This window comes from Podarcis vaucheri, assembly GCF_965113315.1.
Source record: "Podarcis vaucheri genome assembly, chromosome: 8".
Taxonomy (NCBI): domain Eukaryota; kingdom Metazoa; phylum Chordata; class Lepidosauria; order Squamata; family Lacertidae; genus Podarcis; species Podarcis vaucheri.
In genome coordinates, this window is record NC_138766.1 from 34,695,438 (window position 1) to 34,714,392 (window position 18,955).

The following is an 18,955-nucleotide window of genomic DNA, read 5'->3' on the forward strand; positions in this document are numbered from 1 at the left end:
TGTAAATATTTTGATCCTTTTTGTGGATATCTGTATTGCTTACTCAGTGTTTTACCAAATTTCCCTGTATCTTAATTGCATAATGGTGAGTATTTGTGCTTTTCAGAACCTCCTAGTGTTTTGAAATTGTTCAGAAGTTTCCATGACCTTTTGAATTTCTTTGGTGTTGGTGTTTTACAAATGCATGATAGATGTTGCGGTTTGTGCAGTATTTGTTTCTTGGAGAAGGCAAACTGAAGCTAAAAGTCATTGTTTTGAGTTGTTTGTAAGTTGAACAGTGTTAATTTAGTATTATTGTTGGATTCCTTGTATCCAATCTGGTTTACAGAAATGCTGTTTGTGGTAGCAAATATTTTTAGGACTGGAGCATAAGGGAAATTTTGAACAGCTAAACAGTTCATCTTAATCCTTAAAAACAACATATGTGAGTTGATCCAAAAAGAGCTGACATTAAAATAGTTCCAGTGCAGGATCATTGTGCACAAATGTATTATTATGTTTTAGCACTCCTACAAATATATACACAAATATATACAAGCACACACAACACTTATTCAGTTTCTCACCGGTGTTGAATTCCAAAAATATGCATGGTGTAGGATTAAAGTTCAGATAAAACTAACCACACAACCTGGCCATCTTGCTCCTGTAAATGGGCAAATGTCCTTTTAATTACATTGCCATCCATACAAAAATAAAAGATATTTGTATCTTTTACCCAGTTCTTTCAATTGACTCCCCACCACCCACAATCCAGCTGTCCCACCATGCATTCAGTGTACAGTACACACTTTGCTCACTATGTTAAATATTATTATTATTATTATTATTATTATTATTATTATTATTATTATTTAATTATTTTATAGGGGTGAAGCATGATGGAAGAACATGGAAGAAAAGCCCTGTTGATTCAGGCCAAGGACCCTATCTGGTGTAGCATTCTGCTTTCATAGTGGCCAACTTAGATGCCTATGGCAAGCCAGCAAGCAGGATACGAGCTCAACCTCCCCACTTGTGATTTCCTGTAGCTGGTATTCAGAGGCAAATTTCCACAGACACTAGAGGCAGTAAACAGCCATCCTAACTAGTAGTTCTCCATACCTTTATCCTCCATGAATTTATCCAATGCCCCTTTAAAGCCATCCAAGTTGATGGCTATTGCTATATGCCAGAAGTGAAGTTACAGGGAGCCAAGCAAAGGACCTTCTCGACAGTGGTGCCCACCCTGTGGAACACCCTCCCATCAAACTACACAACTTTTTAGACGATGTCTGAAGGCTGTCCTATAATAGGAAGTTTTTAATGGTTGATGTTTTATTATGTTTTTGTAGGTGTTGGAAGCCTCCCAGAGTGGTCAGGAATAATAATAATAATAATAATAATAATAATAATAATAATAATAATAATAATAACAGCAACAACAACAACAACAACAATAATAATAATAATAATAATAATAATAATAATAATAATAATAATAAAAATAAAAATAATAATAATATCTTGGGGGAACAAATTCCATAATTTTAATTGCTGTGTGAAGGAGTACTTTATTTTGGCTGTCTGAATCTTCCAACATTTAGATTCATTGGATGGCCCCAGAAGTAAGTTTTTCTCCTGATCTCAATCTACTTTTCTCACATCATGCATTAATTTATATACCTCTGGTCCCCGCTTCCTCACCTTCCCCCCGACTAAAAATCTTCAAATGTTGTAACCTTACTTCATACTGGAATAGTTCCAACCTCTTAATCATTTTGGTTTCATCTTTTTAAAAACCTTTTTGAGCTCAACTGTGTCCTTTTTGAGGTTAAGCAGCAGGAATCCTAATGTGGTTGCACCATAGATTTATATAACAATATTATAATATTCGCAGTTCCATTCATTTTCTTAAATAGCAACAACTTGGCACTTTTAAAAGAGATCCTTTTGGACCCTTTACAACCATTTTTAGTCACCTTGACTAATTTTGTGGCATCGGCAAACATTGCCCACTCACTGTTTAACCCCAGTCACCAGGTCCTTTATAAACGGGTTAAAAGCAAAGGTCCCACTACTTATCCATGGGGAGCTTCACTTGATGTGGCTGACCCAATGATTGCTCCTAATACATTAGTATTCAAACACCTGCCATGCTCCTGCCAGCTCTTCAGTTCTGCTCTTAATAGGAACCTACCCTTAGTATTAAACTATCACTTACCTAATATATACAAAAGAAGCTACAGCTAAATTCTTCCATTTTATTAGAGTTTTTGACATGGCCACACTTGTGTCTCCTTGACCTTTGTTAAAACAACAACTGTGATGCTTTTAAAAACAACAGTTAGAATGAGAGACACCTTTAAAATATTTGTTATTCTAGTAGAGAACAAATGGGTGAGTTTGAACATTTCAGCCATGTGTGTGGGTGCTAATTGGCTGGTTGGAATATTCACCCATACTTCTCTGTGCTATGGTATTGCACTGTCAGAAGTTAAACCTTGTGTTGCAATGTGTGTGTAGAAATAGTGTGAGAGAGAAGGTAATTGTATTTAGACACTGAGAATGCACTTCAGGAAGAATCAGAATTTGGCACATGAGAAGAACGGGTTATCTGGTATACAGAAATGGGTGAAAACACAGGTGTGATATGCGATAATGAAATGCTGTATACTAGATATGAGGGAGCCAAGGGCTGAATCCAAGCTTCTCCTAACCAACTCTCAGGGCTTTCTCTCCATTCTTTTGCCTGACTGCAATGTGAACTGTGATAATGGCTCTCGCTTGCTTAGATGGATAGAGGGGTGTGGGTGTGGAAGTGGGTATGTAGAAACCTCTGACATCTGTGTGACCAGAATATAGCCTGCTATACAAAAATCAGAGTGACATCTGTTGTTCTGTCTACCACTGACATCTGGCACCCAGTAGGTTGTCTGTGAAAGAACACTGCTGTCAGGTTCCTCATCCCTGCTCTATACGGTATTGATTGATCAGGTTGTCCATCTCATGAGCCTTAAATAGTTGTATATGAAACCTCCTCCCTGCACTGAAACCTATTTTTTAAAAAATATGTTAATGCTTATTATGAACAATGTCGTGTTCATATTTTTCTGTTTTCATTTGTTAAAGGGTTAAATCCAGTCCTATGGAAGACTCATGATCAAATTCTAATTACTCATTATATATTTCTGTCTTCCAGACAATGCTGTAGAAGCTGATCTGTGGCTCCTGAACAGCTGTACTGTTAAAAGCCCTGCTGAAGACCACTTTAGAAACTCAATTAAGTAAGTTGCTCTCTTGGAAAAGAAAATATGTTGCATTTGTCGGTGAACAGTCGTTGTTTCAGAGAGACCCCTTATAATCTAGAACTGTAACTTGACTGTGCAAAACAGGGTGGGGTCTATTTAGAACATACGGAATACCTTTTTGCAGTATTATACAGAAGGACTGATAGAGTTGAACTGTAGAAGTAGCATCTAATCTATGTAGTCATTGCCTTGAATAAAGCCCTGTAGTCTTGCTTGCTTGTTCACTTACAATATGTGTGTACTTACTTGGTGCTATTTTTGGTAAACAATGAGATGCTGGTACTCATATCTTCCAAGTGTTGTGGTTGCTATGGGCAGCAACAACAAAAAGAGAGGTCACAGTACTCTGTACCGATGAGCACCATCACAAACAAAAGCACTTCATGCATTACAGTTTTTCTCCAATAATAATAATAATAAGTCCTCATAGCAGCCTGCAGTTATGGTTTTCACATTATGACCCAATGAGATAACTTACAGGGCCAACCTACTTAGTTTCCACAATAGAATAGCATCATTTTATCTCTGACCACTATTTTAATTATATGCTGCTTCTTGTGGTTTAACTTTGGTTAATATAGCAGGAGCAGAGCCCGTTCTGGCTACCTTGATTGACATTCTAAGGCATGGTTAGGGAACCTGTAGTCCTCCAGGGAACCTTGACTCCAGCTCCCATCACTCCTGACCACTGGCTGTCAGGTTTGGGGCCATCCGTACTTGAAGGGCTTCTTTCTCCTGCATGAAACTGTAGATTGTATTTTTGTGCTGCCTTGTGAGTAGGCATGAGTTTTGCCTACTTGCCAGGCATGGGAGTCAACCTTTAGCCTTCACAACAAAAACCACTAATTGTGGCTTCAAGTGAATTAATGTGGTCACATCAGTTTTGGGTCTACGTGTAGTTTCCCAAAATTTACACAACATTGAACTTAGCCTGTGCTACACTTTCTTCGTAACTGCTTCTAATGCTGATTTATTTATTTGTTAAGCATACAGCTTCCCATCACACCACCCAAGAAATGGCATGTTATGATTTTAGTAGAGCCTTGTTGATCTCTTGATTATTAGTAGATATGAATGAGAATAGGTGGAATTTGACTCATGTGTCCAGTGTAAACTAAAAATGTTGCCTGTTAGGTAAAGATCTTGTCTTTATATAAACTTCCATGTGATTGTTTTGTAATCAAAGTTTTAGTATAGTGCGCAGAATGGCATCTACTGAAACTGAGCATGACCTAACCTTATAATTATAGCTAAGCAGCTAGTGTGCTCAGAAGAATAAAGCAGAGGGTCATATTGGTGCTTTAGCTAGTAGATTAACAGAGATTCCTCCTCTACCTTTCATTGGGCTGGTTTGTTAGCAAGAATTAACTGTATTGAGCCTTGGGCTCGAGTCCTTCTCCTCTCTTGCTCCCCCCCCCCGCCGCCGACATAACTATGATGTGAGATATGAAAGCTTTCGCTTCTATTTTACATTAACCACAGTTTGCCATGTGTAGTAGTAATGAGCCATTTCAAACCATAGGTATTGAAGCTGGCTTGTTTCAACTAGCCTTAGTTAATAGTCATCACAGTTTAGGGTAGATGTGGTACACCTGTGGCCTGCTAGCCTGGTGAAGCTTGCCAAACCCTTTCAAGCTGCCAGTCAGCTTTCATCTCCCTTCGCATTGCGTTGCTGGTATGGGAGGAGAGGTTCAGTTATATGATTCCATGTTGCAATGGGAAGGAAAACCCCTAAGAGAGATGCTTGTGGTGTGTGCCCAGGTGAGTAAGTGTGTGAGAGAGAGCATGCCATGTCTGAGTGTATGTCTGATCTGCATATGCGGAGAGTGCATGTTTCTGCATATGTGGTATGTGTGGGTTGTATGTGGGGATGCACATAGGTGAAAGTTCAGGAGAAACTTTGGTCACGACCATTGCGGGCAGGTGGCCCTCAGACTGAAAATGTTGTCCACTATTGGTTTAGAGTTCTGAACGTAGTCGTGTGTTCACTGTAGACTGAAGCACCGGCAGCCTGGCAATGGTAGCTCTTATTTTGCCAAGATAAACCTAGTTTACTAAACACCAGCTATTAATCTGCTGTTAGGCAAATAATAATTGTGGGCTACTCAATTATCCTCATAACAAAATCCTTATAAGTTTAGCTCCAGCTGTTACAAGTGATGGCTTTTGACAATAATCTTTGTGTGCATTGAAGAAGAGAGGTGAAAATGAACTTTCCCTCAGTCATCTCAGCTTCTTTTTATGTCTTTATAAGAATGTGATGCTTATTGGGACTGAATTGTGTTCCACAGGATTATACAGTGACCTGTTTCTTGTGGAAAAGAGAATATACTTCCCTTGTGCTGAAACATCTGCACTGACATCCTGTTTGCCTCCAGGTGCAATTCAGAATGTTAGTTTGACATATAGAGCACTAGATGGCCTTGGGACTAGGATATCGAAAGGACCCTTTCCTCCTTTCCCAACTTGTTTGTTCACTCAGATCATAGTTTGAGGCCTTTCTCAGTCTACCACCGCTTTCTAAGGTTAGGTGAGTGGTACTAGGGCCTTTTCCTGGACAGCAGCCTCTCTTAGGAACACCCTCAACAGGTATATTTCTTTAAAATATTTAAAATATTTTTTCTCTTGGGGAAAAAATGTTTTTCTCTTGGAAAACTTGAGGCAGTTTTATGTGTAAAATGCCATTATCAGTGCTATTTTGAGGGTCGAAGCTGCAGGAACTACCTTAAAAACCCCTCCTTTTCTCTTGATGGTATGCAATTCTCATATAAAGCACATAATTTATAGAGTGCTTTAGAGGGTTCACAGTGCTTCATACGTATCACAATATTTTAAATTCTTACAATAATCTGTTAAGATAAATCAGTACTAGGGACTGAAGCTGAGAGTATCCTCCTTAAAGCACATAGTAAGTATATAGTAGATAGAGGTGAGATTCAACTTGAGGACTTCCTGAAATCTAATTTTGGCTGCAATCCTAACTGGTCTTATCTGGGAGGAAGCCCCTTTGAATTCAAAAGGTCTTTGTTTTGAGTAGACATAGTTAAGATTGTGCTGTTAGTCTCTGTGTTACCAGCTCTTATTATAATCTTTAAGGTGCAACTTGAATGACTTTTGGAAAGGAAAACAGAATCTGTGTTGCAGAATTATTCATGCTGTTTAATGTTTAACATCCTAAAAATCACTTGACTGTATTTCAAGAATAGAGCCTTTGAACTGTGATGTTGAGCTCTATTTTGAGGTTATGTTAATTGTTAATGTGTAAGAATGCAGGACAAAGGTTAACATATTTTGCAAAAGTGTCGCTGCAGAAACACTTGGTAGGAGGTGTGGCAGTCTGGGACCTTGTGTGTACATAAAAACGTTGGTAGTCCTTAGCTAATAAAATAAAATCACTAGTCCCTTTGTCCTCACATAGCTTTTTATTTTAAAAAATAACTTTTTCTTGGGCTTTATAAACAGGGATTGTAGGAATAATAAATGATACCAATAAGCAGACAAAGTTTTCTATGCCATTTGTTGTTGGCTGTTGTTGGCATCCATCTGTCTTGAGAGGCAATGGAGTGTGCCTCCAGGGGTGAAGTCAGAACATTGTGTTAGCCGCACCAAAGTGTCCTCCTCAAGGTGCTAGCCTGTGCAGTGTGTATGGAGGTATTGGGCTGTCCATATGACAAAACAAGCCACACCGAAAGCCTCAAAGAAAAGCTGAGCAAGACTTTTGGCACCAGGTTGGCTGCAGGAGCTGCTGGAAGGAGGCATAGAAGGCATCATTCAACCATCTTAGGGTCTCCACTCTGGATTTTTGTAGGGTTTACTCCTTAGCTGTTTCTTCTCCCACAGATAGTCCACATGGTAGCAGAGATTTAGGATCAGTGTTTTTCTTCTCCTTGATGGTCTACCTTCCCAGGTTGACCATCCCCATCTGTCCCTCATTCCCTTTACAGCACATGCAGCAACTGTCTTGTTGATGTTGGACCCACTATGGGTCTTGTCCACTCAATCTGCCAGAGCTTGTCTTCTCATGCTGGGGAAGCCCCTAACACATTGAGGGCTACCCTCACCTGGTTTAGCTGACCAGTAGAATCCATTTACTGGGATGTGGCCGCTGTGACATACTGACAGCTTCTAGGAGCCACAGGTGGTAGCTGAGTGCAGGGTGGGGGCCAAAGGTGTACAAACGACCCCAGAAGGAGCACAGTGTGCTCCCCCACCAGAAGTGCGAGTCTTCTTCTAATACCCCACACATCACAAAAATAGCTTAATAAATTGGCAGCAATAGCTACTACATATGGTTCATTATTAGTGGTCATTGTACAAGTTTTTGGTTCATGGAGTATTTTAAATAAAAACAATAACAAAGGAGAAACAGGATAGAACAGAGTTAACAGATAACATTCAACATCGCTTAGCTAAAACGCCTAATCAGGAGCCATTTTGGTTGTGCTTAGATTAAGTACGAGTAATAGTCAATTTTTTCTCTTATGTTTCCAATGGAACAATATAAAATGCAGTATTAATGAACATGGAAGGAGGCTTCAAAGTGAAGGTAATAATTTATGTTTAAATTTAAATTTAGATCAACCAGATTGAGCCAAACACGGATGGCAGGGATTATTCATTTTCTGGAATACTGGCATATGTTAATAAATTCAACCACACCGGGGTAAAGCCATCTTTCTTGATCTGTCCACATGTCAACTGTAGTTTATTTGTTAATATTTCAAGAAGAGCTGTTTCCCAAACTGTTTTGTACCAGTTGTCTATTGTAGTGCCAGAAAGGTCTTTCTAGGTCTTGTTATATTGCTTCTCCCTGCTTGTAATAAATGGCTTACTAATTCTTTATTATGTAAATCCTGATTGTTGTCTTGGCCGCATAGCTTTTGTGAGTCACTTATGGTTAGGGAGAAAAATACATATATCACAGCTCATATAAACATTCTCTGCCTGGTTACCTGGAGAAACCTCTTCCTTAATTAGTGACTTTAGAGGCCTTATTAGAGATTGCTATTACCCTGATAAAATCTAATGTATTTCTTGCCTTTGCATTATAGATACATAATGAAGCCTTCATTATACACACAAATATTGTGGTCTCAGTTATCTGAGTTCTGGTACTGGCCTGGTGGAGTATTGACTGTCACCACCTTCTGAATATAGAATATTAAGACTCTACAGTAGCTTGGCTAAAAGGCATAAAACAAGAATGTAGGGTGAAATACTGTATAGGTTATTTGGAATCCCCTTAGATTAAATCACATCAGCTGTACCTTAACCAAACGTTTTGATTTTTCAAAATATACAGCATATGGAATTACAGTCCATTTAAATAAACAAGCAAAGTTTATTCTGGACTACTAACATAGTCAGGTAGCTGCAGCTCTACAGAATTCCCTCCTGCTACCATTTGAATTGCTGGGCTTGGGTGGGTAATCATAGTGACAGGAGCAGCTCCTATCTGGTCTGCTGAGGGGTCCCCTGAGAGTTTCTGGGCCCTCAGCCACTGCCCTGCCTGCTTCCTCCCTAGTGCTAGGCCCTGTGTATTTGGCCTATGATTTCTTTGACAGAAATCTTTATCTTGTCAGCTACTTCCTTAATTACAGATGCAAGATATAAACCAGTAATAGCATGAAACTTTGTTCATTATTGTGTGTTTTCGGGGGCTGATTTCCTGACATAGCAGGGAGACATAACCCACTGCCTCTTAAAATTTAATTTTGTAAAAGAAATCCACTTTAAAAGTTCATAAAGCACAGTGAGGCTGTTCTGTATGTAATGATGTCACTGTAGCTCCCAGGCAGAGAACTCTGCTGATGGATGTGGCTATAAAAAGTGAAGCAGGTTAGCTTTTTGATTGCTTCACACTGTAAATCTATCTGACAGATTCATGCTGAGTTTTCCTATTAGATATTAGTTAAGCTTAAGTCTGATTTACTTGTTCAGATCATTGGCAGTTTTTCCTAATGGCATCAGTTCTGCTGAAGGCCAGATAAGAAAGCGGGAGCCCTGTCCCCAAGACGTGTTTAGTACAGTGGTACCTCGGTTTATGAACTCAATTCGTTCCAGAAGTCCGTTCTTAAACCAAACCCGTTCTTAAACCGAGGCACACTTTCCCTAATGAGGCCTCCCGCTGCCGGTGCCCTTCCACCGTTCGGCTTCCGTTCGTAGACCAAGGTAAAATTCGCAAACCAGAACACTGCTTCCGGTTTTGCAGAGTTCATAAACCGAATAGTTCGTAAACAAACAGAACTGTTCATAAACCAAGGTACCACTGTACTTCTGTTGCAATTTGGAGAAATGAGCCAACCCTCTCTTTCACTGTCTACCTCTATATCTGCATGGTTCTGTATCTGAATGATTAATAATAATAATGTATTTTGAAAAAGATACGGTTAGCATTGGTTTTAGGGAAGTCTGGCATTTGCCTGACCATGGCAGATGCTGACACCAGGTCTGGATATCTCCTTGGGGGAGAGGCCATAGTTCAGCGGCAGAAAACTTGCTTTGTCTGCTGCCAGTCTGTGCTAGATGGACCAGTGGTCCAACAATATAAATCAGTTGCATGTGTTCCACTTCTGAATGTATTTTCAAGGGGAGAAGGAAGTGTGTGTGTGTGTGTGTGTGTGTGTGTGTGTACATAAACACACAAATAAATACAGTATCTGACAAGAAGATGGAGATACTGGAATGAAAATAGGCATGTACATTCAAAATAATAATAATAATAATAATAATAATAATAACAACAACAACAACAACAACAACAACAACAACAACAATAATATATTATTTATACCCCGCCCAACAACAACAACAACAACAACAACAACAATATATTATTTATACCCCGCCCATCTGGCTGGGCCTCCCCAGCCACTCTGGGCGGCTTCCATAAAAACCAAAAATACAATAAAATATCACACGTTAAAAACTTCCCTGAACAGGGCTGCCTTAAGATGTCTTCTGAATGTCAGGTAGTTGTTTATCGCCTTGACATCTGCTGGAAGGGTGTTCCACAGGGCGGGCACCACTACCGAGAAGGCCCTCTGCCTGGTTCCCTGTAGCTTTGCTTCTTGCAATGATGGAACCGCCAGAAGGCCCTTGGTGCTGGACCTCACAATTACATGCTTCCCGTTTGAACCCCACCACCATTTTCACAACAGCTGGGGTTTTTTTTGCAAAGTGAGGCATCTCAGACATGTTTGCAGTTTCCCTCTGCAGCTGCTAATCTACAACCTCCTTCCTTATGGAGAAAGGGGATGAAGTCCTGTTCTCAAGTCAGGTGTTCTAGCGTTTCTCAAAGGAGTGTTATAGAAACCCTCTCCTTTCTAGCTGGCGAGTTCTGAAGTTGGTTATTGTTGCATTTGACGATTGTGGAATGCAATATCATTTTCCTCACCCTCTCATACACACACTCACCGTTAATAAGACATGCTAGGTGGATTTGAGCAGGTCCTAGTAGATATTGTGTTGAATTCTGCATTAAGTATATGTTGGTCTCTGTCTTTACCTCTTTTTGTTAGGCAAAGAGCTCAAGAAATCATGTCTAACCTCTCCATGTGAGATAAATGGGAATGACACAAAAGTTGCCATTGCAGGTCTCTCTCATTTCATTTGGAAAGGTATTCATTCTGTCAGTAAGAGTACATGAACAACAACTCAGTTATTCTTCAGTTTATGCTTAATCATGAAAAGCATGTTTTCGACAAAATATCACAAAATATTAGTCATGTCACTTGTTTCAAGACCCAGGAAAAATGTGAATTTCTGTTGCAAACAGCAAAAAGGTACTTAATTGCTTGCACATTAGGCTTTTAAAAGAAGGGGGTGGTTTGATATTGTCACGACACTATCTACTACCAAAAAAAGAGCAAGTGGGGTGGGGGGTGTACAGATGATGATGTGATTGCTTTTAAAGAGTTTACCATAGACCTCTAAATACAGTGGTACCTCGGGTTACATACGCTTCAGGTTACAGATTCCACCAACCCAGAAATAGTACCTCAGGTTAAGAACTTTGCTTCAGGTTAAGAACAGTTTCAGGTTAAGAATGGACCTCCGGAACGAATTAAGTACTTAACCCAAGGTACCATTGTACAATGGTTCTTTTTGCTTCTGATTAGTAGTATAATAGTTGGTTTTGTCTGTAAGGCAGTTTTTATTCTTTTTAACCTGAAATGCATATTTATTATTTGTTGTAGCCTGACTGAAATAAGTATTAAAATAGTGCCAGCTCTTAATAAAACAGCCCCCTTAATTACTCTTCATCCTAAGATGAAGCTGTAGAGAAGAACAATATGGATTTAGTACAGTTCCTTCTGATTCCTGCTTAGTAATTCTGAAGTACAGGGGAGCTATACTAAATGGGTTTTTCCACTCTTTATGGTTTTAGATGCATTTTGTAACTGATAATACAGCTACTTTATAAGACTATTGTGACCTGTAGTTGATTGTATGCAAGGGAAGATGAGTTCTACATGAATGCTGAAGTGTTCAACCTGTGCATTCTCTTATGGCATAATTAGTATAAGTAATCTACTTGAAGTATTCTCTACTGGTGGTACCTCAGCTTTGCTTTTATGCTGTGACACCTTTTCTGGATCAATGTGACCTTGAGCTGATACTCTGATATTTAAAAGTAGTGAAGATTTTGCACAAGGGCAACCAGGTGGGTGACTCTCAGGTTTCTTTAGCTGAAATGTGTGAAGTCTCCATGGAAACATTTGGGTGCAAGTTCCAGCTTTCCTCTCCAAAACATAATGAATTTTTCTTCCATCCAGGTGTGCTCAGGCCAAATTCTACTTCTCAATCTGTCTTAATGAATAGAATAGAATAGAATAGAATAGAATAGAATAGAATGGAAATGTCTTTATTGTACTGTTGTGCAAACCTCCACTGACAGTTGCTTTAAGGTTGGTGGTTATACTATAATAATAATAATAATAATTTATTATTTATACCCCGCCCATCTGGCTGGGCCTCCCCAGCCACTCTGGGCGGCTTCCATAAAAACCAAAAATACAGTAAAATATCACACGTTAAAAACTTCCCTGAACAGGGCTGCCTTAAGATGTCTCCTGAATGTCAGGTAGTTGTTTATCGCCTTGACATCTGCTGGAAGGGCGTTCCACAGGGCGGGCGCCACTACCGAGAAGGCCCTCTGCCTGGTTCCCTGTAGCTTTGCTTCTCGCAGTGAGGGAACCGCCAGAAGGCCCTCGGCGCTGGACCTCAGCGTCCGGGCAGACTGATGGGGGTGGAGACGCTCCTTCAGGTATACTGGACCGAGGCCGTTTAGGGCTTTAAAGGTCAGCACCAACACTTTGAATTGTGCTCGGAAACGTACTGGGAGCCAATGCAGGTCTTTCAAGACCAGTGTTATGTGGTCTCGGCGGCCGCTCCCAGTCACCAGTCTAGCTGCCGCATTCTGGATTAGTTGTAGTTTCCGAGTCACCTTCAAAGGTAGTAGTAGTAATACTACTACTACTACTACTACTACTACTAATAATAATAATAATAATAATAATAATAATGTATTTATACCCCGTCCATCTGGCTGGGTTTCCCTGCCACTATGGGAGGTTCCCAGCAAAATATTAAAAATACAATAAAGAGATTATTGGCTTCCCTGCTTCATGTAGTGCATAGTTAAACTATGGAACTCACTCCCACATGAGGCGGTGATGGCCACCAACTTGGATGGCTTTAAAAAAGAGGATTAGATAAATTTGTGCAAGAGAGGGAGCAGTTTGGGGGCAGCAGTGCTTCTGAATTCCCCCAGTTCCCCCAGGCATCTGATCGGCCTCTGTGAGAACAGGATTCTGAACTCGATGGGCAACTGGCCTGATCCAGCAGGCTCTTCTTATGTTCTTGAACTAAAGATGTGCCTGATTTCTAGTTTGATGGGTTCATTATTCCCCTAGGAAAAGGGGAGCTATTTTTCTTATGATTTTGTGGCAGGTATTTGAAATTTTAAAAACTTTTACAAATTACTCATAGTGCCGTGAGGAACTCTGCATCCTTCCAGCATGACAGCAGCATTCCTTTGTAATATTTTTTAGAAAGTACACCAGCAGTGGCAGAGCTCCAAGCTCCAGCGGGGGTGGGGAGAGAGCAGGCGGGGGCATGGCTGGTGCACGTCCCGGGGGCTTGGCACTCTGCCCGCAGGGGCGTGGCATGCATCCTGGGGCCGTGGCGTGCCACCTGTGGGGGCATGGCGCCCAGCAGGGGGGCAGCCACGATGGCACCCCACTGGGATCGTGCCACCAGGGGCGGTGCGCTCCCCCCCACCCCTGTTCCTCCGCCAGTGTGCACCAGTACCGTAACAGTTATTAAGTAAGATAATCTTCAAACCCCCTGATCCCAATCCTCAAGTAGTCTCAGAAATTCAATTACACCATCAAGTTTTTGTGGGTAACTTCACCTGTCCCATCCTAGCAAATGACCAGGAAAAAAAAACCTTGACGTGATCCGTGTAGAACTACTTTGAACTCTGTTTTTGTTACTGTTCTCTGTTCTTTGTTTCAGATTATTTATTATATAAACTTTTGCACTCACATTGGCATTTGCTTAAAATTCTGTAAAAGTTCTGTTTAGGCAACCCTATTTAGACATGTAGGTGTTACATGTGTATTTTCTCTTTTAAGCTACTGTTGGTTTCCATCATGTTTTTAATTTTTTTAAATACTTGTTTTTAACTGTCTTTATCAAGAATGTTAATGTTTTGTTTTCTAATGTTTTCCATATTTGTAAACCACTTAGATGGTGTGTGTTTTTTACAGCCTAGTAGTATATAAATTTTACCAAGTAAATAATAAATAAATATCCGTGTTTGCTAAAGTCTGTTACTGAAAGGTTAGGTTTTAGCTTCAGATTTTCCCTTTCCCCATCTCCATAATATAATCTGGGCAATGTGGGGTGGGTAGCATGTAAGCCTTTTTTACTCTATATTTCAAGTAAGCGTGCCTCAAACCGCCAAAGCCATTATTTTTACTCTTAAATCATTTTATTCTTACATGAATATATATTAACAGTTGCAACCCTGGTATGGTTATTGCCAGCCCACTAGACGCTACTGGCTTTTATGGATTCTTCTTGAACACCCCAAAGTAAACAAGGTATTTGTAGTAAACACAATTCCATCTGTAGTGCACAATTGTCTCAAATAAATAGTGTTTCAAATCTCAAATTAGTTTTTCCATGAATTATTGCACAAGGTTTGTATGCACTGGCCCAGAACAAGTAGATTTGGTAACCAGTCAGTTTCGAAAGCAGTTTCGAAAGCAAAGAGTGGGGAAACGTTAATTAACAGAGAGGCTGTACCCTGTAGTCTGTCCAGAAGTCATCTATCAAATGCCATTATTATCTGATTTAGCAGGCTTCAAAATGTCTTTTGAAGCTATAGTTGGTCACGTTATAACAATTCCCTTTGGAGTTTTTAAAATTCCTAAAACATTTAAAGATGTACAGGCTTGAGGTTTCACTCTAGCATTAGAATATTTAATCTTCAGTTATAAATCCCCTAATGCAAGATTAGTTGTCAGTCTCTTGATGTATTTCTAATGTGACCCGCAGCACTGAACAAGTTGTTCTCTGCTGTTTTTAAGTAAATGCCTATATCTTATTTAGTAAACAGGCACTGTGAAACCTGTATATAGAGGAGCAGTATATACAAGATGTACCTTTGAGCAAAGAGCTTTGACGTATTTGGTACAAATGCTTCATGTTTCAGAATAAATGCATTGCAGACTGGCACATGGAATCAAATATTACCTTGAGGCTCCTTCTTTCAGTCAGCCACCCTTACCTAATCCTATGAATGAAACCTGAACCATCTGCTTGACAGATGGTGTGGGCAGGTAGGTAACCAAAGAAATTGTGTGTTTTTCTTGCAGATAAAGTTGTGCTTACCATATGCACTTTGTTTACCAAGTGCTAGTGAAGTCTTTAAAGAAAAGGCTTTATACCATCTGGATTAGAGAGCCATAATGGGAAGAGAGGTAGTTATGTCTGTACAAAGTGCCTTTCCTCAAACTGCTGTTTACTGGATCATTTATGACTAATTAACAGGCTGACTAATTCATATTGCTCAATAGTGGGTGGACCCTTCAACGCATAAAAGCAGATGTGAATGCTGCCTTTCCTCCCCCTTTGTTTAATCTACAAAACAATCAAATAGTTTAAAGAACTGAGCCCAAATCCTCACAAAACACTGAATATGCAATTACCCCAAACAGGACAATAAGTGCATTGTATTGTATTACAGCTTTTAAATCTAACTTCAGATTTTCACTGAGTTTCACAATGGACTTTCTTCTCAGTATTTTTTTAAAAAACACTTTCCTTGGTTGGAAGTGCAGCAAAATTTAAACTAGATAAAGGTGGGGACCCATGAACAACTATTTAAACATACGTTTACATGTAAGCCTTGAGGGATAACTTTTTATTAAAAGAACTTCAAGAACAAGGGGTGTCTCCCGCCCAAGACAGGTGCAATGCTGTGAATAATTACAGTCCTGCAAAAAGATTAAATTAAATTAAAAAATAGCAGTTGTAGAGCAGCTGGCAGGCTTACCTGTGACAGGTATCTCTCTATAGTGAAGGTAGGATATGTTCTGTGTATGTAGGTTACAGTTTGTGCAGACTTGTTCAGTATTTCAAAAACCAGCCCGCTTCAGAACTAGCAAATAGTTTTATGGGGGGAATGTGGCATGTAACAATGATGAGGCATCTCAGTAATTACAGAGCCAGCTGGCTGTAACAAAACACCATTCTTTCTGGAAATTCAGACCAGAGCCCAGGAACCTTTTCTAATGCAGGCTGTTAAGGCACAATCCAGTGCTACTGTCCTTGTCCATGCCACTGCCACTCTGTCTCTGAGCAGGCATAGGAATGGGTAGCAGGGGTTGTTTTAGAGGTCATAGGAAAAAGTAGAGCTGAACACCTGGACTGTGCATCCTGTGCATAGGATTCTACCTGCTTAGGTGCATATTTCAATGTAGGCAGATAACCCCTGATATATGATTACTAATAAACATTATGCTTGGAAGCTCATTGAAGGTAGTGGGATTGTTTGGTATTCATGGAAAGGTAGGACATATATACTTTAAATGAATAACATGCTAGAGTGAAAGCATGTGCTGTGTTTAGTAGTGAAGTGTTGCTGTACAGTGGTGCCCCGCAAGATGAATGCCTCGCAAGACGAAAAACCCGCTAGACGAAAGGGTTTTCCGTTTTTCAATGCGCTTCGCAAGACGAATTTCCCTATGGGCTTGCTTCGCAAGACGAAAACGTCTTGCGAGTCTTGCGATTTTTTCCGCTCCCCCTTTTTCTAAGCCGCTAAGCCGCTAATAGCCTTTTAGCCGCTAAGCCTTTAATAGCCGCTAAACCGCTAATAGGGTTGCTTTGCAAGACGAAAAAACCGCTAGACGAAGAGACTCGCAGAATGGATTATTTTTGTCTTGCGAGGCACCACTGTATCTACATGTGGAGTAGAATCAAAACTGTATGCTAGAGTTTATTCCTTGTAGCAGCCACTTAGCACCATCTCTCCTATCACTGGCCCTCTGTCAAATAATCTGCAGTGATTCTCTCCTTTACCTGCACTGTTGTACATGAAAATATGTGGATAAGAGAGCTGTTGTAATCGGGAATCTCCCTTTTCCTTCATTCTGTTGTTTATTTTATTATTTAAAGGGCTTATATATTGCTTTTCAGAACAAAGAAGTTTACAATTGCTAAAATATAACAATAGCAATTGTAAAAACACAACAGTAAAACTGTTGAATCTTACTGCAATGAGACAAATAAAGGCCAAAATAGTCTCATACTACCATTGGACACATATTCTAATTATTTGACCCAACTGCCACCTTACATCTTATTTCCCAAATGCCTTTAAAAATGGACATTGTAAGATCTTTCTTTAAAATCAATGGGCCTTGTGTCCTTTCTAAAAAATTGAATTCCATAAATAGGGGGCCACTGCAGAAAAGGCCCTGTTCCTTGTGCTCCTTCAGACAAAAAAACCCCACAACTTTTATTGGCAGAGACTTTACTTATATCCTAAGTCTTAAGATTTGTGTAGACTGGTATATCAGGGTGAATAACCTTTTTCATCCTGGGGGAAGGCCAGATGGAAAAGTGTGCAGAGCAATGAATGAAAATTAACAAAAGTTAACACACATTTCCTCTTTACATATTCGTAAGCATCTATGTAAGATCAATTGTCAGCTTGGAGTTTTTCTGTTTACATGCACACCGCTCTCCGTCCTCCATACTGACAACCCAAGAGGCATTATTGGAATTCAAGGACACATTCCAGCCTGGCAAAAATATTTGTAGCGGGAAGCAGGGCCAATGAGGGGCATCATCTGTGGAGAGAGGGCTGTGTGGCCTGAGGAGAGTTCCATGGGCAAGATAGAGAGGCCCCAGGGCTTTAGGTTTTCCTCTCCTGTGTAACTGATCCATAAGGTAACCTAGTCCCAAACTGCTTAGGGCTTTAATGGTTATCATCAGCACTTTGAGTCAAGCCTGGAAACGCACTGGCAACCAGTGCAACTGGTGCAGTAACATTGTGATACTATCTGATCCCCTGGCCCAGGCTAAAAGTCAGGCAGCTGAATTCTGTGCTAGCAGTAGTTTCTGAGCTATCTTCAATGGCAGTGCTAGTAAGAATCTTAGCAGCCTTCTAGTTTCTGTCACCAAAATCATCACTAAATGTCTGTGGTGGGGAGGGTGTCAGATTTGCAAAAGCAAAGTTAGCATTTTTCTCTTACCCAAAGGGTCAGGTTTGTGAGGGTGATGAAGTCTATATTTCAGGCAGGGTTGCTAGCTACGCACCCTCAGATTCCATGAGTTGAAAGTAGGGCCGGGCGATAAATCACTATATCATCCAAAACTGGGTTGAAGTCCATATTGTGATATTGGTTTTTATAATGTTTGGCCTAGCAATATATCACAAATCCTGGGGTGTGTGCATGTACATGTGCGTGCGCACTATGCAAAAATCACAATGTGGGGAAAACGGCGAAGCCAGCCAATACCTCTACATAGCTCCATCCTTATTTCAGACATTGTGATATAGTGCGATGTTTGTTGTTGTTTAGTCGTTTAGTCGTGTCCGACTCTTCGTGACCCCATGGACCAGAGCACGACAGGCACTTCTGTCTTCCACTGCCTCCCGCAGTTTGGTCAGACTCATGTTTGTAGCTTCGAAGACACTATCCAACCATCTCGTCCTCTGTCATCCGCTTCTCTTTGTGCCCTCCATCTTTCCCAACATCAGGGTCTTTTCCAGGGAGTCTTCTCTTCTCATGAGGTGGCCAAAGTATTGGAGCCTCAGCTTCACGATCTGTCCTTTCAGTGAGGACTCAGGGCTGATTTCCTTAAGAATGGAGAGGTTTGATCTTCTTGCAGTCCATGGGACTCTCAAGAGTCTCCTCCAGCACCATAATTCAAAAGCATCAATTCTTCAGCGATCAGCCTTCTTTATGGTCCAGCTCTCACTTCCATACATCACTACTGGGAAAACCATAGCTTTTAGTGTGATGTTTAGCTGGTGATAAATCGTGATTTTGAAAATCAGATATCGCCAAGCCCTAGTTGAAAGCCGACACACATAATGCCAAGGAGGAATAGAAGAAAGTTGTGATTGTCCTGCATTTCCCATA

The 18,955-nt window shown here is 40.3% G+C and overlaps 1 protein-coding gene across 4 annotated transcripts in view; it reads left to right on the forward strand.

Annotated features, from left to right (window-relative positions):
• CDKAL1 (CDKAL1 threonylcarbamoyladenosine tRNA methylthiotransferase) overlaps window positions 1-18,955 on the forward strand; it is a 229,161-nt gene that overhangs the window by 40,846 nt on the left and 169,360 nt on the right. For all 4 annotated transcript variants that reach the window (XM_082234990.1, XM_082234989.1, XM_082234991.1 and 1 more), the window contains one exon: window positions 3,182-3,266. In XM_082234990.1, the coding sequence (XP_082091116.1) occupies window positions 3,182-3,266 (85 nt within the window). The remainder of the gene's footprint in view (window positions 1-3,181; window positions 3,267-18,955) is intronic.